Genomic DNA, 23,374 nt, shown 5'->3' with positions numbered 1-23,374 from the left:
CTTGGTGCTGGCTTCTCTGTTCTGCCGCCTTGTGTCTGTCTCTGGTGCCCCTGGTCTCAGTCTCAGCTACTTCAGAGATCTTGTTTTGTTTACAGGGGTCCTGGGCTTTCTGTCTCTGCTCCTGCTTCAAACATGGTTCATCCTTACAGCCAAGGAGCTGGTAACCAAAACTGACCAATCCCCTCTATTAGTGTTACCCATACCCTCTTTGCATAGTCCCACCCAATCATTTGGTGGAAGTTAACAGAGACCCAGGCAGAATGGCCTTATTAAGAGATTTCACTCTACCACACATTCATTGACAGTAAAATATCTAGCAGTACGAAGAAAAACCCAAGCCACATTTGCTACCATAGAGTCGATTTTGACTTATGGTGAGCATATTGATCAAGGTAGAACTTCCCTGTGGGTGTCCAAGACTGTAACACTTTCTCCTGCAGAGTGTCTGGTGGATTCCAACTTCTGACCTTACAGGTAGCTTCCCAACGTGTAACCACTATGCCACCAGGGCTCCTGCTAGTAGCATTCATCACAAGCAAACTCACTGCTGTAGCGTCGATTCCACGCAGAGCGACCCTATAGGACAGTACAGGTAGAACTGGCCCTGTACATCTCTGAGATAGTAACTATCTCTGAGATAGATATCACGAGACTAACTTTTAAACAATTTTATATTAAAAGATCATTTTACTGGAGGGCTCTTACAGCTCTTATAACAATCCATATATCAATTGTATCAAGCATATTTGTCATATTTTACCATCATTATTTTCTATTGAGCCCTTAGTATCAGCTCCTTATTTTACCTCCCCCAGTCCTCGTGACCCCTTGATAAATTATAAATTATTATTTTTATATCTTACACCGACCACTGTCTCCGTTCCCCCGTGGTTTTTGTAACTTTTTGTAGGAGTAGAAAGCCCCATCTCTGGATAGAGCAGAGTGTACACTGGTACAGATAGGAGCTGGAGGCACAGGGAATCCAGGGCGGATGATGCCTTCAGGACCAGGGGTGTGAGGGACGATACTGGGAGGGTAGAGGGTGAGTGGTTTGGAAAGGGGGAACCGATTACAAGGATCTACATGTGACCTCCTCCCTGGGGGATGGGCAACAGAAAAGTGGGTGAAGGGAGACGTCCGACAGGACAAGATATGACAAAGTAATAATTTATAAATGATCAAGGGCTCATGAGGGAGGGGGGAGTGGGGAGGGAGGGGGAAAAAAGAGGACCTGATGCCAAGGCTTAAGTGGAGAACAAATGCTTTGAAAATGATGAGGGCAATGAATGTACAAATGCGCTTTATACAATTGATGTATGTATGGATTGTGATAAGAGTTGTATGAGCCCCTAATAAAATGTTAAAAAGAAAAAAGAAAGCCCCATCTCTTTCTCCCGAGGAGCCACTGGTGGTTTTGAACTGCTGACCTTGCAGTTAGCAGCCTTACTTGTAACCAGTACACTACCAGCGCTCCTGCTAGTAGCACTAGTACCCAGTTTCTCTCTCTCGATGGCTGTAGCAAATCTTACTCTTTAAAATGAAGACCCTCAAATACGTTCAGAAAACTGTTGCAGTACACGAAGCTGTTCTAAAACATTTGTTTGTGAACATTTCAACTAATGATTACTCTCCAGCATATTTTTTATTTCATATTTTTTATTGTGGTTTCAGTGAAGACTTATACCCAGCTGTTTAGGTTTCAATAATTTCTATACAAATTGTTCAGTGACACGGGCTACATATTTCACAATGTTCACATGATTTCCATTCTGGTTGTTCTATTTCTATTCATCTTGTTTCCCTGCCTCCTCTGGAGCCCTGGTGGCACAGTTATGAAGCACTTGACTGCTGATATAAAGGTCAGTGAGCGGGACCTACCAGCACCAGCTCCTCTTGGGAAGAAAAATGATGGATTCCAAACCCAAACCAAACCACTGCCAGCAAGTTGATTCCGACTCATGGCGATCCTATGTAAAGTGCCAGAGACTTTATGGGAGCAGAGAGCTTCATCTTTTTGGGGAACAGCTTGTGGGTTTGGAGCTCCAGCTTTGCAGTTAGCAGTCCAACAGTGCCACCAGGGTTGTGTGTAGATTACAAAACAAACTCATTGCGACTGGGTCATTTCCTACTCATAATCACAGTGGACTACCCCTTGGGGTTTCGGAGGCGATACAAAATCTTAAGGGAGCAAAACAACCTTCTCTTTCTCCCCAGAACAGCTAGTGTTTAGAACTGCCGACCTTGCAGTTAACAACCCACAGTGTCTTCAGCAGGGCTTACAACTTAGAAACTTGGGGGCAGTAATATTCTATGAGAATAGAAACTCATTGCCATCGAAATGGTGCCAACTATAGCAATCCTACAGGCCTAGGTAGAACTGCCCTTGTGAGCTTCGGAGACTCAGTCTTTACCGGTGGCAAAAGCCCAGTCTTTCTTCCACAGAACAGCTGGCGATCCTGAACTGCTGACTTTGCAGATCACAGCCAAACGCATAACCACTGCACCAAGAGGGCGCTAAACCCTGGGGCAGTTATACTCTGTTTTTTAGGGTCTCTATGAGTCAGAATCTGCTTGACAGTAGGCCTGTTTTGTTTTTGGCTGGCCCCTTATCTTCTCATCCTTGTTTTAAAAGTAGTTGTTGACTGGTTAGTAATTAGCTGTTAGTTGTTGACTGGTTAGTACTTGTGAGTAGTTAACTTTTCAAAGGAGCACAGTATTTGCAAGTGATAGTGTTTTGTGGGCCAATCTATTATTTAGCTACAAGGTGTAACTCTGGTTCCTTTCAATTCAAGATTTAAAGATTGTCTCAGGGTATTAGTCTTGCAGTCTCAACCAGTCCAATAGAGCCGGGTTTTTGTTTTTTTTTAAAAAGAAATTTGAGGCTCTGGTCCACATTTCTTTCACATTCCATGCAGGCCCCTCTCCTGGGGCCCTGATTAAAGTGGTTGGTAGTGGGAGATGGGTGTCATCTAGTAAAGACTTCTGACATTAGGCTCGATGAAGCCATGGTTGGGTAGTTGATTCTGTAGACTGGCTTTTCCTTTGAGACTTTGTTTCCTACAGTCTTTCTCTCGGAACCAGTAGAGATCAATAGGTATGCTAGATGTGGCTGCTCACAAGCTTTGAAGACCCATGTACTAATCACCAAACTAGAATGTAGAACATGGCTTCCAAAAATTACTGTGTCAATTGACTGATGTGTTCCATGGGACTGTGATTCTAATCCCTCAGACTCAGAAATCTAATCCTGTGAGGCATTTTGTGGGCCGAAGTAATATCTATAATTATGCCTCTACAGAGCATTATAGGACTTGTGTTCAGTCACTCTCTACTTTTTCTCTAGGTTTTGTAATCCACTGCAATTGGTACACAGAACTCCCAGACCATGCAGGTGAGAGATGCTCAGGATACACATGTTCAGCCAGGACATTTTAGAGTTCTTTCAGGCTGCTAATAAAACTCCAGCAGGCATGCCACTCCACTGTGTGCCTCGATCCAGAGGTACTCCGCTCTCACTCTGTGGGTCAGCGAAGGCAGCTCCTCCAATTCAATGCCCAGAGACACCGTACTCCACAAGTTAGTCTCCTGCCCCAAAGCACTCGGCTTTACGTGTCTCCTGTCTCCTACTCTGGGCCACTGGTTCTGTTGCTGCTCCTCTGCCACTCCTTGGGTGTCACAGCTGTCTTTTGGACCAAGGAGGCTCATTGTGCAGGGATCTCATGGTCCAGAGGACACATAGCCCCCCTGCTTCTCAGAGGGCTCATTTTTTTCTTTTCTTTAAAAAAATCATTTTATTACGGGATCATACAACTCTTATCACAATCCATACATACATCAATTGTGTAAAGCACATTTGTTCATTCATTGCCCTATGGCTCTAGAAAGTCTAGACTCCGTGAGAATCATGAATTCTTTTCTGTATTCTCCCCTGGTCTTTGTTCAAAAGACTCCGTTACCTCTTGTATTTTTAAATAGAGAAGTCTAACACCGAATCCTTAATGTTGCCTCCCAAAGCAGCGTTCTCCTGATTCTCCATGCATGTGTCTTCTTCTCTATGGCCTCGCTCCTCCTCTCCTAAAGTTGATGTAGTGCTAGCATAACCTGGAGCAAGCAGAGCTCTGAATTTGGGCTGTGGCAGCTTCAGGGTCTTATCCTTGTATATCCGGAATCTGTGTTGAAACTCACACACCCACAGGACTCGTTGGTTGCCCTGCCATAAACATTCTCTTACTTAGCCTTCCTCTCATAGATCCAGGCCAATGGGATGTTAAAAATATTCATTTCTCAAGTCAAACCTAAATCTGAGTAAAATTGGTATGAAAAACAGCATAAAAACATAGGATAAATATAACAATATATAATGGCATAAATATAAAATAGCATACATATATACCATAACTATTAGAAAAAAAATATCAAAGACAATTTCTAGAGGGTAGAGGATAAAGCGATCCTGTCCCATTTATTTTAATAAGGCATTAGAAATGAATCTTTCATGACTACTTATAAGAATACATTTGTTAAAACTTTCTTCTTGCTTTCTAATCATTCTCTAGAAAGAGATAGTTAAGTATGTGAAATACTTCCTTACAATTTGAACTTCAGTAGAATGTAGAATTCGTGTTACCAATGATAGGTTTTGTAGTCTGTGTTGGGTGGCTGCAGAGCTTGTTTCTGTGGGGTCTGGGCGTAGATAGTGTAGGCTTGGTTGCCACCTCCACACTGACTAGTTGTGACCGCCTGGGCAGATCTTGGCTTTTCTTCTGTATTCAGGATACCCAAAGGACCCCTGGTGGTGTAGTGGCTCTTGCCCTGGGCTGCTAATTGCCCAGAGACTTGAGAAAACAATATTGAGAGTTTCCCACAGTGATTGCCTCAGAGATAACTACAGTTATGAACACCACTACATTAACTTTTACTGATACTATAACTAAATCATAGTTGTAATTTAGATTTTACTAGATTTTTACACCAGTAAAAATTATTTTTGGTATACAGTGCTAAGAAATACAATGTAGTCCTGTGAAACTACCACCAGAGTTAGGAGACAGAATAGTTCCCAAGAAACTTCTCAGTATCCCTGTATTGCCATACCTTCCCCAATCTGAACCCCTGACAATCACTATTTTGTTGTGCATTAGTATAATTCTATCAGTTTTAGAATATTTTAATAATGGAATTATGTAATATCTGACCTTTTGGAATTGGATTTTTTGTCTTCATGAAACATAATGCCCTTAAGAATTAACCAAGTTATATCAATATGTAATTAAAATTTTTTACTGAGTTTTAGTCCATAGTATGAATGTATGACATTTCATTTAACCATTTACATATTGAAGAACACAGGGTGTTCCTTGAAGATAGGTTTTATTTCTATCAATCATAAAGAGACCCAAAGCCCATTTGTAGACAATTGGACATCCCCTCACAGAAAGGTCACCAGGAAGGGACTAGTCAGCCAGGGTGCAGTATAGCACCGATAAAACTTACAACTTTCCTCTAGTTCTTAAAGGATTGTCTCCTCCAACCCCCCCGCCCCCACTATCATAGCTCCAATTCTACCTTATAAATCCGGCTAGACCAGAGCATGTCCACGGGTCCAGTTAAGAGCTCCGAACATAGGAATCCAGGACAGATCAACTCCTCAGGACCCATAATGAGAGTAGCGACACCAGGAGGGGCAGGGGAAGGCAGACGGAGAAAGGGGGACCCAATCACAAGGATCTACATATAGCCCCCTCCCAGGGGGAAGAACAATAGAAAAGTGGGTGAAGAGAGACAGCAGTCATTGTAAGACATGAAAAAAAATTTATAAATGATCAAGGGTTCATGAAGGAGGGTGGGGGGACAAGGAAAAAATGAGCTGATATCAAAGGCTCAAGTAGAAAGAAAATGTTTTGAAAATGATGATGGCAACATATGTACACATGTGCTTGACACAATGGATGGATGTATGGATTGAGATAATAGCTATAAGAGCCCCCAATAAAATGATTAAAAAAACCCACACCAAAGAACCCCAAGAATGTAGCAATGAATACCATTTAGTAGGCCTGGTGCAGCTGTGGGGGGCTATGTATGCACTGAACTGCTAAGTACAAAGTCAGTGGTTTGAATCTACCAGCTGCTTTGTTGGAGAAAGATGAGGCTGCCGGTTCCCATAAAGATTTAAAGTCTCAGAACTCAAAGAGCCACTTCTACTCTGTCCAGTAGGATCGGGATGAGTTGGAATCAGCTCGAGGGTAGTGAGTTTAGCTCTGGTTTTATTAAGGGCCAGGCATGAGTGCTGTTGTGCATTGTTACGTAATCCTCACCAATCCTTCCTTCTTAGGTTTTATGGATACGGAAGCTGCTGTAGAGGTTTAGTGACTTAGTAACACTGTTGGTTGTGGATAGTATGTGGTGTCAAGAAGCTCACTCCTGACTGAAGCAGAAAGCCAACGTTTGGAGAATGATGATGCAACAGATGTACAAATGTGGTTGACACAATGGATGGATGGATGGATTGTCATACGAGTTGTATGAGCCCTCATTAAAATGATTAAAAAAAAAAAAGCTTACCCCTGACTGAGTCTGTGTTTTTTCTTGACTTTTAAAAACTTTTGTGGAAGGGGAACATGTATATATAAAACATATATATCAAATTGAAAATTTCTATATGTACATCAAAAATTGGTGGAAAATGCCATTATCTTATATGTCTCTGAACGTTTTGAAGCCTCTTGTAAAACTCAGTGACATTGGTTGTATTCTTCCAGTTGTGCCGCCTTTGGGGGTGAGAAACAAGCAAAAATAAGATAACGAGTTTATACCAAAGGAAACAGATGTTGGAAGCTGCCACGTGGGGGAAGGCAGGAGTGGGAGGGTGGACTAGTGAGCTGGGTTCTCAATGGGTGTTCCCACAGTGAAATGGACAACGGTGGTGCATAGGGAGCGGGGAAGGGGAGAACAGAACAGGTGGGGTAGACTATTGGAGTGTTTGATTAGTGGTTTGGACTGTTGATTGCAAAGTTATTGATCTGTAAAATCCCCCCAATTTACAAAAAATCCTTGTTTTAAAAAAGATCTTGTGCCCACTTTCTTAATATCTTTTCTTGAGTTGTTTTGAATCATCAAAACACTGCCACTTACATTCCTCATCAACCTTTGGAGTTGCTGCTATCTGGTCGATGGCATATGAATAGTTCTATAAAACAACAGTGGTCAATGCAGACATTGTTTTCTAACTGAGCCGAACGATGCCCTGGCTTAAAGGTGAATTCCAGGGATGGCATTAGTTTAGGGTTAAAGATTTCCTCCAGGCAATCTGTCAGGGATCCGCCAGACTCAAAGCAGAGCCTGAACCTCTCCCCACCACAGTTGCTTGTCTAATTCTTTGGCCACTTTGGTAGTAAAGCAAGTGACCTTGGCATTTATGCTCACCCATGTAGACGCCTGCTGTTCAGAAACCCCCAAATAAGCAAACACATTCATTTCCATAGAGTTAATTCCGACTCATCGTGACCCCATAGGACGTTGTGGAACGGGAGTAGAAAGCCTCATCTTTCTCCCTCTGGGCGTTGGCTTGGAGCTGCTAACTTTGTGGGTAACAATCCAATCTGTAACCCAACCTTTTGGATTTGTAGTTTTTGCTTAGGAGAGGGTTTCCAAAAGCTCATGGAATAATTTCCCTATCATTTAATTCCATTTTCCCACAAACTTTCTGAAGCCCCCTCCTATGTCTACGAAATACAAATATTTTAAATCAGTACAGAATTGCTCTTCTAGAAAGGTCCAACTTATTCACTGTGCTTTAAGAATGAATTAATTCATGGTGTGAAATGGATTTTTATTATAAATGAATGTTTTCTACACCTATCCTCTAGTTCCTAAATGCTTCCTCCTCCCCGACTATCCTGATCCCAATTCTACCTTACAAATCGGGCTAGACCAGAGGCTGTATGTACACTGGTACCGATAGGAACTGGAAACACAGGGAATCCAGGACCGATGATCCCTTCAGGACCAGTGGTGTGAGTCGTGATAATGGGAGGGTGGGTTGGAAATGGGAAACTGATTACAAGGATCTACATGTGATCTCCTCCCTGGCGGACAGACAACAGAAAAGTGGGTGAAGGGAGACGTCGGACAGGGCAAGATATGATAAAATAATTTATAAATTATCAAAGATTCATGAGGAAGGGGGGAGCAGGGAGGGAGGGGAAAAAGGAGCTGATGCCAGGGGCTTAGATGGAGAGCAAATGTTTTGAGAATGATGAGGGTAATGAGTGTATAAATGTACTTTACACAATTGATGTATGTATGGATTGTGATAAGAGTTGTATGAGCTCCTAATAAAACGATTAAAAAAATGAATGTTTTCTTTTTAGAGTGAAAGAAAATGTCTCTATTTAAAGCCCGTGACTGGTGGTCTACAGTTTTGGGAGAAAAGGAAGAATTTGATCAAGGCTGCTTGTGTCTGGCTGATGTTGACAATAGTGGAAATGGACAAGGTAAGTAGCTAATGAGCATGCATTTTGGAACAAAGCTTTCCAGAGGTAAACAAAATGACCTTTTAATTGTGCAAACATAGTAATTAAGTAAACTGTCATAACTCTGCCCAGATTTTAAGATACTTTTCCTGACCGAGTAGTGCTTAAGGAGTAGGTGAATAGATGTGGTTTTGGTCCTGACTCAGGAGCCCCTTGTTTCCCTGACCCCTACCTTATCAAGCATCATAACCTTTTCTGGCCGTGGTCTCTTCTGACAGCGTGTCCCCAGTGTGTGAAGTGAAGCCGTTCTTGCGTTTCCAGAGTGTCTGGCTATCCTTCTCCAAACCAGAGCTGTTTGTGGTTCTAGCCATGCATGGTGCTTTCAGTCCTCTTTGTCACACCACAATTCAGATGCATCAGCTCTTCTTCCCTACTCACTGCCCAGCTGTCACGTGCACATGAAGCGAGTGAAAATACCAAGGCTTGGCCAGGCACACCTTAATCCGCTTTATCACTTTATGGACGTCTTGTGCAGATTTGCCTTTTTGATGTGCCTGTTGGTTTCTTTTCTTTTTTAAACTTTAGCAGTTTTATTGACATATAGTTCACACACCATATAATTTAGTGGTTTAAATATGTGGGAAAGAGTTGTGCATCACCACCGACCGCAATCAATTTTAGAGCATTCTCTTCATTCTGTAGTCATTTTTATTAGCGTCCTATTTCCTCCACCACCCTAAGAAACTATTAACCCAGGGTGTGCGTCTGCGTAGACTAGAGAAACAAATCCATGGACACACATATGTGTATAAGGGAGAGGTTTATATACAAGAGGAATTGAACATTGAGAAAACATCCCAACCCAGTCCAGTCCGAGGCCATAGTCTGATATTAGCCCATATGTCCAATACCAATCTATAAAGTCCTCTTCAGACTCATGAAACACATGCAATGGAGCCAAATGCAGGACGATCACAAGCCAGTGGGTAGAAGGCCTTGGGTCCAGTGGCCTTGTAAGCATCTCAGTGCTGGCAGGGGTGTCTCTGTAGCTTCTCTGGCTACCGAGGTCTGGTTGAGTCCATGTGTCTTGCCTTCTGCAATGTCTCCCAGGGAGTAGCAGAAAGAGAAGTGTCTCCACCTCCAAGGAGGAAGTACCTGATTTATCAGAATCCTCAGGAGAAGGCCGTGCCCACACAGACACCTCATTGGCTATGATCTGATTGACAAGCTAGACTCCACCCCTACACTCAATCCTCAAATCGAAAAACGATTCTATATCCTCTACATCTAGTTACATTCTCTATAGATTCTTCATTTGATTTCTTTTTAATTCAAGATATGTTTATTGGGCTGGTTTCTCACTCATCTTCATTCAGGCAGGGGCTGTTAGCACTGCTTCTGTTAGAAGGAGCATCTTTCTGTAGCCTGACTTTTCTTCCTGTTGACCAGTGGTTCTCAACTTTCCTAACGCTACAACTCTTTCATGTAGTTCCTCATGTGGTGGTGATCTCCAACCATAAAATTATTTTCGTTGGTACTTCACAACTGTCATTTTGATACTGTTATGAAACTGGCAACCCCTGTGAAAGGGTTGTTCATCCCCAAAGGGGTCGCGACCCTCAGGTTGAGAACTGTGCTGCTGTAGACTGACTAAGGACTGTGGAGGAGCTTGTGCTTGGCTAAAGTTCATGGTTATTTTATAGAATCCCGGCCATGTCACGTCCATGAAGCAGGAATTGGGGCTCTGCACCAGGAGCTTCTTGTGTTTCCTCTTCTGGAGAAGGGAGAGAGAGAGCCTGTGTGAGAGGCATGATCACCTGGGGACATTGTCATTCTGGAAAGGTCTTTTGCTTTCTTGACTGCTGCTTCCATGGCCGTTGATTAGGGATCCAAACAAAAGGAAATCCTGGCAGCTACCCTCTTTTCTCCATTTGACATGGTGGTGTCTCTTGGTCTTGTTGGGAGGAGTTGTGTTTCCTTTACCTTGAGCTGTAACCCATGCTGAAGGCTGAAGGCTGAAGTCTTCGGTTTCATCAGCACGTGTTTCACGACTCCCTTGCTTTGCTTTGAGCAGGCAAGGCTCATGGATAGAGTTCTTATTTCTCTAGTGAGGGACAGTGTTGAGTTGGTTCTGTCATATTTGCTGGAATTCACCGAAAAATATTTCAAAGCATCACTTTATTTGTTGCAACATTAGATTTCAGAGGATTGCTCTAGTAAAATATTTTAAAATTTCAATTAGTTATCTTCAGAAATCACTTTCCCCCCAACAATAGACTCTCATTGGATTGAAAAGCCACTCACACCAGAGTGCAGAAATTATGCTGCTGTGTTTGTTATAAGGAGGACCAGCACACGTGCTGAGGAAGGGCAAGGACTGCAGCCTCCAGTCTGGATTGCATTTCTGTATAAAGAAAGCACAAATCCTCACAAGCGGACCAATAGGCAGCATCCTGATAAAGAGAGAAAAGGTTTAAGTTGTCACGATGGAAGAGCCAGGATGCCACTTGGAAGACTAAGCTGCACCTGACCAAGCCATGGTATTTTCAAGTGCCTCACATGCATGTGAAAGTTGGATAATGAATAAGGAAGGCCATAGAAGAATTGATGCGATTGCATTAGGGCATTGGTAAAGAGTATTGAAAGTACCGGGAATGACAAACACATCAATCTTCAAAAAGTACAGCCAGAATGCTCCTGAGAAGAAGGATGGTGAGAATTTGCCTCATTTAATTTGGTCATCTTATCAGGAGAGCTCAGTCCCTGGAAAAGGATAGTATGTCTGATAAAGCAGAAGGGCAGCAATAAAACAAACGAGGAAGACCCTCAAGGAGACGGGTTGACACAGTGGCTAAACCATGGGCTTAAACGAACAATAATTGTGAGGATGGCACAGGGCCGGGCAGTGTTTCCTTCTGTTTTGCGTAGGGTCGCTTTGAGCCAGAACCAACACGACAGCACCTAACAACAACTTGTTGTTTAAAAAATGTTAAATCATCGCTTTCTTTTTCACAGTACGATGTTAAAAACAATATGCTATCTTAATTATTATATTCTCTCCTCTCCATCTTTTTATTGTTTTTGAAAAATGGACTTTAAAGCACTTTACTTCTATATATCATTGCTATTTGAAATTTGTGTTTGTTTTTAATTAATTTACAGTAATGAGCATTTTTGTAATCCAAATAGTATTCTTAAATTGGCAAGAAAACTTTTTTGTTTTTAAACATTTTATCAGGGACTCATACAACTTATCATAATCCATACATGCATCAATTGTGTAAAGCACATCTGTACATTCTTTGCCTTCATCATTTTCATGGTATTTGTTCTCCACTTAATCCCTTTGCACCAGGTCCTCTTTTCCCCCTCCCTCCTCTCCCCCCTCCTTCATGAGCCCTTGATAATTTATAAATTATTATTTTGTCATTTATTGCCCTGTCTGACGTCTTCCTTCACCCCCTTTTCTATTGTCCGTCCCCCAGGGAGGAGGTCACATGTAGATCCTTGTAATCGGTTCCCTCTTTCCAACCCACTCACCCTCTACCCTCCCAGTATCGCCACTCACACCCCTGGGCAAGAAAACTTGTTATAGTGATTCTTTTGTTCCCTTTATATAAAAATGAACCCCTTGCAGTTTTCCTTATTCATCCCCTTTGCCTATAATAAAAACAGTAGGATCTAGCAAAAGAAAGAAACATGTGGAAATTATTTTGAGAAAGAACAAGAGTGGGAAGTACCAACGTGCACCTGAGTCTTTACTAAATTGTTTCTAGGAGAAATTGGGGCCCTGCCTTAACACTTGGAGGAGGCAGAAAGAGTTTTTATTCAAAGGATGTCATTAGGAGCTTTTTCAGAGATTGGCAACCATGCCTCCAGCCCAGTTGTTTGCAAAAACTTAAGGGGCTTTATTCTTTAACTGCACAAAAGAGTCATATCTCCAAAATACTTGTCAGAGAGAACAGTTTCAAACCTGTCTAATCTATTTAAACCTCAGCTTGGTTGGAAATTCTCATTTTAACTTTCTGAATAACACACTGTTCACCATCCATTTCTATTCCTGGTTTAAGGGAGTCACTGGAGTACCACACAAGAGGAAGGCCCTGGACAAGGTGGGCTGACACAGGGGCCTCGACAGTGGGCTCACACATAGCAATTGTGAGGATGGTGCAGCAGTGGCATTGTCTTCTTCTGCGCACGGGGTTACTATGGGTTGGAACCAAGTATGGGTTGGAACCTACTTGCTGGCACATAACATCACCACCAACAAAAGTAGGCTATTGATGTATTGAGATGGTTCCTCTCCAATTCGTGGACAGCTGCTTCTCCTCTGACCTCCCCCGAGTGTATAATGCAAGAATCATTATGTGTGCGTGTACCAAAAAGGAAAACAAAAACAACCCAACAAAACAAAAACAAAACACCGATTGTTGTTTTGTAAAGCGTGGGCCACCTGCATCAGAGTTACCTGGTGTGATTACTAGAGATGAAGATTTCCATCACGGTCCTGGAATATCCTCAAAGACGGCATTCCCTGGTGGTGGGGCAGTTTTGGTGATCTCCAGAGTTGAATGGTAGGTGCACTAACATTTGATACTTACTGCTCTTGATTGGATGGAGTGGAAGATGATCAGGAATAGTGGTGGACATTTTCTGTTTGAGAGAGAAAGATCTTGTAGAACGGAGCTAGAGACTTGGAAGTAAGCGAGCAATATGGACGAACATGCAGAGGGCAAGGGCGTGAAATAAGAGGGCTGGGAAGAAAGTTAGGACAGTCGCCTGGAGAAGAAGAACGTGAAAGCAGGAGGTTTGGGCAGAAGAGCTGAAAGAAATTGTAAGAAGGAAGGGCATTGAGGCAAGAGAACCAGTTAGGCTGGTCCCTTGGAGTCAAGGTTTAGGGATTTTAGGTCTGAAACGTTTCCATGCCATTTAGCAACAAGTGCTTCATTAATGTCCTTGGTAAAGGTGGATGAGTGGGCACAACGCTAACAAAATCCGGATGCATAGTCTGTGAAGGAGGAAGTGGGAGGCGAGGAAGGCCGTGAGTTTGCTCTTTTAAGAAACTTAGCTGTGGAGGGAAGACTAGAGGTGATGATCTGAAGACAAGGTAGGGTAGAAAGAAGAGGGAAAACTCCGAAGGGAAAACTTTCATGTCTAGGGTACATTATAGCGTTTAACTGATGGGACCCAGGGAAGACAACCAAGAAAGGCTCAGCTATGCAGATGCAGCATTGGCTTTGAACAGGCATGGCAGCTCCTTTTCTCTGCATGGCAAGAGGTAACAATGGACAGAGATGTAGAGAAATTTACAGGTTGGCTCTGGAACGCTGGGTTTCACCCAGGTCTTCCCAGCCCTCAAGGTGTATGAGTCGTGCTATCTTGTCTTCTGATAGCCAGGGACCCAGCCCACCCTCTCTGTATGTAACCTTGTAATGTGAGGAGACCAAAATGTCATTGTGACATTTTCAGCTTCTGGAAACATCCTCCCAGTATCAGGAATGGGAAGCAGAAGTCTTAAAAGATAATGGTGACAGGTGCCCCCTCTACTTTCACCCCTTGTTTTGAATTTATGTATAGACCAGTGTATTAGATCTGCTGCAGTTTGAAAGCAAAGACCCCGCCTCCCAGCAGGTGATGATACAGATCTTTCTAGTATCTAAAGCCAGCTGGTTCTGGGTGATGAGGGTATATGGTTGAACTGGTGAATCACCTGAACATTACTTTGCTTTTTTGCTTGTGAAGTGAGAGTCTTGATCAGAAGCTGTGGTGTGTGGCTTAGATGGTATATCATGAGCACTAAGCACCAGTGGATCTCTGTGAATTGACATGGACTTGATGGCAGTGGATTTGGTTTGTACTTTTAAGCACCACGTATCATAGATTGGCTTGATGGGTTGAGGAAAGAAATGTGGACTGTGTTTTTTATCCAAAGATAAGCATCACCCCTTCCATAATTGAGGGAGCCCAAAGTGGTTGCTTTGCCTCTCATACCACAAATTTAAGGGAGACAAGCATTCAGCAGTGGTAGAAGCCAGGTAGCCTTTGTTGAGAAGAGCACCCTGATTTTGAATCTGTTATTTTATTCATGAACACAGTCTGGGGGAGTTAGATTGAGGGAGCCATTCTGATTCTTAACACAGCATATGATTGTTTTCAGGCTCCCCGGGATCTCTTCTCAGAGCTTTATTCACGTGCCCTTCCCTCAGACCTCCTCAGTTCTATAACTTAATTTTTTTCTGGACATGATCATTTGGTCTGTGATTCTGCTCATAATCAGTACAAGAGGGTAAATCAGAAAGTAGTACTATTGCTACTAGGGTCTCAGTTCATATATGACCTTGTCCCTCAGACTTCTTTTTGTTCCTATTGTTAAAGAAGGCAGTGTGAGTCCCTCGAGGATGCCCAGCCTGCCAATAGATGCCGTGGAAACCAGAGAGCACAGGACTCTTTGGAGGGAGGGGTCAGAGAGATGGAAACACTGCTCTCAGAAGCTTGTGCACCCAGACAGAGAGGATGTGTTGAGCAACAGTAGCTTCACATTGAGATATTTAAAATAAGGGGTTCTGTGATTTTGTTGCTGTCTTTTACTTACCCTTAAAGATCTTTACCCTGGACTCTTACTTTGAGGCAAAATCATAGATGTGATATGCTACTTCCTATTTAGTCTTCTGGCAAGACTTTTCTCCCTCTTGTTTTTTAGGTCACTTGTCTTCCGTAGGGCATTCCATTTCTACCTACTATCAGAGTATCACACAGTTATCTTTAAGAACGCTTAATCCCCACCCACCACCTTTTTTTTTTTTTTTAACACTGTCCTTTTGTTGTTATGAAGCTCCCTACACAAGAATGGCAGTAGAGTGGCTAGACCAGACTCATAGGTAAACTGTTGATGAAATTCACTTGTGTGCGATTCAGGCCTCCTGCCTCCTGCATTGCTTTTGAGTTGTTTCCAACTCACAGTGACCATATAGGACAGCATCGAATGCACCTGTGGGTTTCTGAGACTAATTCTTCCTGGGAATAGAAAACTTTATCTTTCTCCCAGTTCCAAATATCCTGTTTTTACTTGATCAAAATGAAATGGTCGTAACCTCCAACTGTCTGGTGACATGAATCAGTCAGCTTCTAATTTATGATGGACAAGCTAGGGCCCATTTCTGTGTGATATTCCATGATGGTATTTATCATTTACTAGAGCGCTAGTGGCTCAATGAGTTACCCATTGAGCTGCAAACTGTAAGGTCAGCAGTTTGAAACCACCTACCAGTCCTCCAGAGAAGGATGAGGCAGTCTGCTCCTGTGAAGACGGAGTCTCCGCACCCCAAAGGGGTAGTTTTAATCTGTCTCACAGGGTTCCCATAAGTAGAAATGTACCCAGTGGCAGTGGGTGTGAAGTGATGTTTTGGTTTGTCCTGGCGACACTCTGGTTAAGGGGTAGGCTGCTAATTGAGAAGTAGGGCGTTTTGAACCCCCCGCCTCTCTGTAGGAGACCGATGGGGCAGTCTTTATCTGTAAAGTTTTACAGCCTGCAAAACCCTCTGGGCAGTTCTACTGTCTGTAGGCCACTATGAGTGGGAATAGACTCAATGCCAGTAGAACTGATTTGGTTTTGGTTAGAGTCTATAAATAATTCAGGAATTGCTTCTTTTAAGGTGTGTCATTTTCTGTTAAGAGAGGATAAGGCTATATTCCCAAACTTTCAGGCATGCTCTTTGTCATTCTCATCTAGGGACTTTTCATATAGCATGACAGTTTACCACCAGATAGTTATAATAAAAAAAAGCAGGTACCACCCAGCCCCACACTCACTACCAGTGAGTTGATTTTGACTCAGAACGACCCTATAGGACAGAGTAGAACTGCCCCCATAGGGTCTTTTACACTGTACATTTTTACAGACACAGCGAGGGAGGTGGGTTTGAACTGCTGACCTTTCTGTTAGTAGCCAAGCACTTAACCTTTGTGCTACCAGAGGCCCTCCAAATGACCCTAGTAGCCATCTGTAGCATCTGGAGGCTGCGCTTTTCCGTGGAACATGACTCCTTCAAAGGGCTGCTACTATTTCTATTTCTTCTTTTCTGGCTCCCTTTTGTACTTATAAATTTTTTTTCTTGTAAAATTGTGGTGATTATGTAGGAACAAACAGTTGCCATATCACCAGTGTTTACATGTTCAGTTCACTGACATAGATTATATTTAACTCATTGTTCAACCATCACTGTTACTCATTCCTGATTTTTTTTTTCGGTAACAAAGGAAGAACTTTATTGCTGTGCCAGCACGTGGCTCTGTGGATTCCTGTCCAAAGACTGAGCCCCATTCCCGATTTTTTCCATCACCATTGACAGTGACACTGTGTCTTTCTGTTCTCCTCATTCCCTGATAGACCCTAATACTCTTTGCTCCTTTTAAAAAAAAATCATTTTATTGGGGGCTCGTACAACTCTTATCACAATCCATCCATCCATCCATTGTGTCAAGCACATTTGTTGCCCTCATCATTCTGAAAGCATTTGCTTTCTACTTGAGCCCTTGGTATCAGCTCCTCATTTTTCCCCCTCCCTCCCTACCCCCTCCCTCATAAACCCTTGATAATTTAAAAATTATTATTTTGTCATGTCTTACACTGCCCAACACCTCCCTTCACCCACTTTTCTGTTGTCCGTCCCCCAGGAAGGGGGTTATATGTAGATCCTTATGATCGGTTCCCCCTTTCTACCCCACCTGCCCTCCCCACTCCCACTATCGCCACTCTCACCACTGGTCCTGAAGGGATCATCTGTCCTGGATTCCCTGTGTTCCCAGTTCCTATCTGTACCAGTGAACATCCTCTGGTCTAGCAGGATTTGTAAGGTAGAATTAGGATCATGATAGTGGGGGAGGGGAAGCATTAAAGAAGTAGAGGAAAGTTGCATGTTTTATCGTTGCTACACTGCACCCTGACTGGCTTGTCTCCTCCCCCACAATCTCTGCTTTTTATACACTCACCTATTCTACACAATTCATGTCAGCGGAATCCTTCAATGTTCTTTTGTGTCTGATTTCATTTAGCAAAATGTTTTCAAGGTTCATCCCTATTGTACTATGTCAGAACTTCATTTCTCTTGATTATAGCTGAATCATAGGAGTTCTTTTTAGTGCAGTATTTAAAAAAATCACATCTGTTGGTAGTGTAAACTTTGTATCTCAAGTAAAAACTGGAGTCTAACCGCCCCCCTCCCAATTATGGGAGTTTATTAGGGAAGTTAATAGGTTACCCCAAGTCAGGATCAGTAAACAATTACTGGTCCACAGCAACACCCAGCCTTAGGCAGCAGGCAAGGCTCTCCCCAGCCCTCAGCCCCTCTAGCATGTCTTTCTTTGGCCTTTGCCTCCATGGACCAGGCAGCCCACCGGTTGGTCGCTCTGCCTCAGCACCGCTCCTTGTTCTGTCTCGTGATTTCCTCGCCTTGGCCTCGGGTCTTGGCCTGGCTTCGTTGCTCCTCCTCATCGTCTGGCCTGGGTGTCACAGTGGACTCTTTTCCCTTCTAGCTTTCTGGTTTTGTTCCTGTTGTTGCTGGGTGCTGTCGCGCCAGTTCCCACTCAGCAGCCGTAGGCCCAACAGAGCGCAGCACTGCTCGGTCATCCTGGGCCCTCCTCGGAGTTGTTAGGTTTGAGCCCTTTGTTGCAGCCACTGTGCCAACCCACCTTGTCGAGGGCCTTCCACTTTGTCACTGCCCCTCTACCAAGTACGATGCCCTTCTTCAGGGACTGTACTCCAAATAACATGTCCAAGTACAAGAGACTGAGTCTCATGATCGTCGCTTCTAGAGTTCTCTTTTTGACATTAGAGAAAACAGTTGGTGCCTGTTTGTTTCTTCTAATAGCTGTTTTTTAAAAACATTTGTACAGATAAAATCATCGTGGGAAGCTTCATGGGATACCTGAGGATCTTTAACCCTCATCCTATGAAAACGGGAGATGGCGCGCAAGCTGAAGATTTGCTTCTCGAAGTGCAGTTACGGGATCCAGTACTGCAAGTAGAAGTGGGAAAATTTGTTTCGTAAGTACATCCCACTACTTCCAGTCCTTTATGTTCGCTGGAGCATTTCAGCCTCTCTGATGTCACTGTGCAAAGACTGCCCATGAACCCACCTGTTTTCTAGATATTTCCGCGTCGGCGTTCCCTATGTGTTGAAAGGTTTTATGTGGGAATCTGTGTGTTGTAGTCACAGGGTCCTGAGATGGCTGATGCATCAGAAGCTTCAAGGAAAACCGACAGGCGTTTGAAAAGAAGCAAATGGAGGAAGTCTGTACTTGTCGAAGTGCAAAGGGCCCAATTAGGACTGCTTAAATAATTAGACAAAGTAGCAATCACATTTACTTTCTTCCTCATGACCTTAATGTTTTAAAGCTATTACTTAAATAAAAATATAGAGATTACTTTTTTCTATTATGTTTTCTCAAAAGAGGTCAACTCACAGTGTTCCCTTTGTAAGAGCTTGGTCTCAGAGTGCTTTGGTTTCAAACCTAGTTCATTTCAGAAAACGTGGTCAGTGTGTATCAGCTTTTCATTTACTATTGATATTGCTGGTATCTTATTTTCATACAGGAATTTTCTGGCTTGTATTTTTAATTCTTCATGAATATTAACGGCAAAAAGTTAGCTTATAGGCAGAGCTCTCTCTTGTTTTCTCCAGGCTCTCCTTTTTGAGTCCCCTTTTGCCTGCAGGAACGGAGCTATGGTGTCACAGTGGGCTATAACTTCGGGCTGCTAACCGCAAGGTCAGCTGTTTGAAACCCTCGGCTGCTCTGCGGGAGAAAGATGAGGCTGTCCTATAGGGTTGCTAGGGTCAGAATCAACTTGATGGCGGTGACTTTGCTTGTGGGAGAAGGGGCTCTGGTGGCATAGAGGATTACACATTGAGCTGCTAACCACAAGATCAGCAGTTCAAAACTACTAGCTGCTCTGAGGGAGAATGATGAAGCTTTCTACTCCTGTAAAGAGTTAGTTTCAGAAACTCACAGGTCCACAGTTCGAAACCACTATGCTCTTTTCAGGGAAAAGATGAGTATGTCTACTCCTGTAAAGACTTAAAAGTCTCCAGAAACTTTTCTGCCTTACCGGAGTGCTAAGAGTTGGAATCGACTGGAGTTTGAGCTTGTTTGTTTGCAGTAAGGTCCCTCTAGGGTTGGCATGGCTTGTGCTTGACTGATCATCTAAGCTTTCGATTCTAAGGGTTGGTGGTTTGACCCTACTCAGTGGCAACACAGAAGAAAGCCTTAATGATCTGCCCCAATGAAGGTTTCCCCAAGGAAACCCATGGAGCAGTTCCGCTGTCTCCATTCCAGGGCGCTGTGAGTCGGAACTGACTCATAGCAACAGTCTGGCTTCACTCTTTATCTGCAGGCAGTAATGCTCCTTTGAGAAGGGCCTTCATGGCACAGTGGTTATGTGTTGGGCTGTTAACTACAAGGTCAGCTGCAGTTAACCTGCTAGCTGCTCCTCAGGAGACAGATGAAGCATTTCTACTCCTGTACAGAGATTCAGCCTTGGTAGCTCACAGCGGTAGCTCTACCTTGTCTTGTAGGGTCTCTGTGAGTCAGAATCAACTGGGTGGCAGTGAGTTTTAAGCACCCTCTGAAGTTGGGGTGGTGCCTTGTGTGCTAGATTTGGGTTCACTCCATATGCCCTTCTTAACTTACCATGTCTGTGAGGGGAAACTTTGAGAGCACTGTTTCTGGGCTCAAATACAAACAATTGTGAGGATGTTGCAGGACCTGGCAGTGTTTCATTCTGTTGTGCATAGGGCCACTGGGAGCTGACTTGACAGTTTGACAACCGACAACAACAACAGCAAGAAGCCTTCTGCATGAAACCCTAACAGCAGCTCATGGGTGTTACCCCTCGTCATTCTGATGGGCAGTTGAAGCTACAGTCTGGATATGCAAGGGAATGGGCTGGATGGAGGAGAATCTTATGACTGATGGGATTCAGAGAAATCGACTTCAACTGAAAGCAGATGGCTAGGTGCCCTTGGTACCGCTCGCACATTAGACATGATGGGTTTCTCAAGTCAGGAGACAGAAGGCTCCTTGCCTCTGAACAGCACTCTGACATTTCCGCTTCTGAAACGCAGAATGCCACCACAGTCATTCTGGGCACCAGTTGCAAGGATGCCGCTCAGCTTTGGGATCATGAGTTGGAAGGGGGACAGTTTTACATGAATAAGTGGATACTCTTGGAGGCCCTTTGTAAAGATCATCTCAATAATCGGAGCTATTTGACTGATATGACCTGCACTTAGGGACAAAGAAATGAGCTCAGGTCATTGGGCCTCACTGCCAGGATCCAGATGGAGACCTGCTTAACGCCACACTGCACTCCTTTCTTATGGGAAAAAAGTTCTTTTAAGGATCTAGGGCATGTACCAAATTTCTTTTTGAAGGCAACATAAAGAAGTATGACAGTTGTACACGTTTGTATTTTCTGATGATGAGTACGTATATATCCATTGTAACAGTGCTTTGTAGGTGTTGTTTAACATTGTGGATATTACCTAACTTGATCCTTATTTTGCAAATAGGAAATAATACTTGGAAAGAGCTAAGGAGGCAGCAAGGTGTGGAATGAGGGCTCGAATCCATACCTCTGGGCTTTAATCATAGCCCCGTGCATTTAGATTTGTTTCCTAGTTGCTCAGGAGGCCTTGGAGAAGTGGACTAAATCTCAAATAGAAGCAAACTAGTGGGGGCTGGCCCACATCTGACCTTCTCTTCTGTCCTGTGGCTCTAAGGCAGAGGTGAAACGTGTTTCCACTCTCCATCCTTCTCTGCCTACCCGGACACCAGCCGTTCCTCCCGTGGCACTCTACTTCTATGCCGGGCTCAGTAATTCATTGCAAGGTCTCACAGAACTCACGAAGCAATAGCAAAATGACTCACATGGTGGTAGGTGTCGTTACGTCCATGTTCAGTCCTCTGTCTGGAAGATCTCTTCCAGAAGGCTGCAGAAGTTGGTGAAATCAGGGCAGGTGCTAGACCACAACTCAAGTCCAACAGCCCAAGGTCAGACAGCGGCAAGCCAGGTGCAGGGTCTGGAGCCAGGAGCCAAAAGTGTGTGAAAGTCAAACAAGGCTTCTTGACCTACCGATGCTCACCCAAGGTGTCCACAAGGGAGGCTTTGATAGGGGCACGATTTTGCATTTTAGCAGTCCATACCTCTAAGGAAACAAGGTGGAGACTTGTTACATCCTCTGCTAAGGCAGAAACCCAGAATACGTCCTGCCTTAGTTCTGTAACAGAGGGCTCCCTTCAAAATGGGATTATAACCACAGCCGCAGAGGCTTCACTTTACATTACATCACAAAGTGGGATTATGGCTGTTGTGGTTGTTAGTTGCCATAGAGTTGATTCTGACGCATAGCGACCCCATGTACAACAGAACCGAACACTGCCCGCTCCTGTGCCATCCTTACAATGGTTTCTAGGCCTGCGCTCATTGATGCAGCCACAGTGTCAGTCCATCTCTCTGAAGGCCTTTCTCTCTTTTGCTGATCCTCAGCTACCTAATAGGATGTCCTTGTCCAGGGTTAGTCTCTCCTGACAACATGTCCAAAGTACGTAAGACTTAAGTCTTGCCATCCTTGCCTCCAAGGAGCTCTGTGGCCCTACTTCTTCCCGGACAGAGCAGTTTGGCCTTTCAGCAGCCCATGATGCTTTCATTCTTCTTCTCCAGCACCGCAACTCAAACGCATCGATTCTTCTTCGATCTTCTGTATTCAATGTCCAACTCTCACATGCATATGAGGCAATGGAAAATGCCATGATTGGGATCAGGAGCACTGTAGTCCTCAAAGTCACATCGTAGCTTTTCAGTATTCTAAAGAGGTGTCTTGCGCAGCAGATTTACTTAATGTAATAAGTCTTCTGATCTCTTGACCGCTGCTTCCGTGAGCATAGATTGCGGATCCAAACAAGACAAAATCTTTGACCACTTTAACCTTTTCTCCATTTATCACAGTGTTACCTACTGGTCCAGTTGTGAGGATTTTGGTCTCTTTCACATTGAGTTGTTATCCATACCGAAGGCTGCAATCCTTGATCTTCATCAGCAGATGCTTAAGGTCCTCCTCACTTTTAGCAACCAAGGTCTCATTTGCATATTTTAGGTTGTTAGTCAGCCTTAGCATGTAGACAGAATAAGCATGATGAGAGGATACAACCCTGTCACACGCGTTCCCTGATTTTAAACCATGCAGCATTCCCCTTTTCTGTTCACCCATTTACCTCTTGATCCATGTACAAGTGCCACAGGGGTACAATGGAGTGTTCTGGAAGTCCCATTCTGCTCCAGGCCATCCATATTTTGTTATGATCCATAATCATACACCATGGCATAGACAATAACACAAGAAAACATCTTTCTGGTGTTCTCTACTTTCAGCCAAGATCCATCCGATGTCAGCAATGTCCCTTGTTCTGTGCCCGCTTTGGATTCAGGCCTGGACCTCTGTCAATGTATTGCTGCAACCTTTGTTGGATGATCTTAAGCAAAATTTTACTGGCATGTGATATCAGTGATATTTTTCTATAGTTTGAGTTTTCTGTTGGGCCACGTTTCCTTGGAATGGATACAGATATCCATCTCTTTCAGTCATTGGCCAAGTAGCTATCTTTCATACTTCTTGGCATGGGTGAGTGTGCGCTTCCAGTGCTTCATCAGTGTCTGAAACACTTCAATAGGTGTTCCACCAATTCCTGGAGTCTTGTTCTTGGCCAGTGCCTCAGTGCCCCATGAATTTCCTTCAGCACCATTGGTTCTTACTTAGATGCTGCCTCCTGAAATGGCGGAATGTCCCCTAGTTCTTTCTGGTGCAGTGACTCTGTGTATTCTCTCCATCTTCTCTTGATGCTTCCTG

General features: G+C 43.7%; 1 protein-coding gene across 2 annotated transcripts in view; it reads left to right on the top strand.

The window, feature by feature from the left end:
• Positions 1 to 23,374, top strand: part of BBS9 (Bardet-Biedl syndrome 9) — a 572,961-nt gene that overhangs the window by 2,124 nt on the left and 547,463 nt on the right. For both annotated transcript variants that reach the window (XM_075558202.1, XM_075558200.1), the window contains exons 2-3: positions 8,373 to 8,495; positions 18,366 to 18,516. In XM_075558202.1, coding sequence (XP_075414317.1) covers positions 8,384 to 8,495; positions 18,366 to 18,516 — 263 coding nt within the window. In that variant the 5' untranslated portion in view covers positions 8,373 to 8,383. The remainder of the gene's footprint in view (positions 1 to 8,372; positions 8,496 to 18,365; positions 18,517 to 23,374) is intronic.

This window comes from Tenrec ecaudatus, chromosome 9 (assembly GCF_050624435.1).
Source record: "Tenrec ecaudatus isolate mTenEca1 chromosome 9, mTenEca1.hap1, whole genome shotgun sequence".
Lineage (NCBI taxonomy): Eukaryota > Metazoa > Chordata > Mammalia > Afrosoricida > Tenrecidae > Tenrec > Tenrec ecaudatus.
The sequence above is the reverse complement of the archived record's forward strand: the minus strand, read 5'-3'. Positions and strand labels throughout refer to the sequence as shown.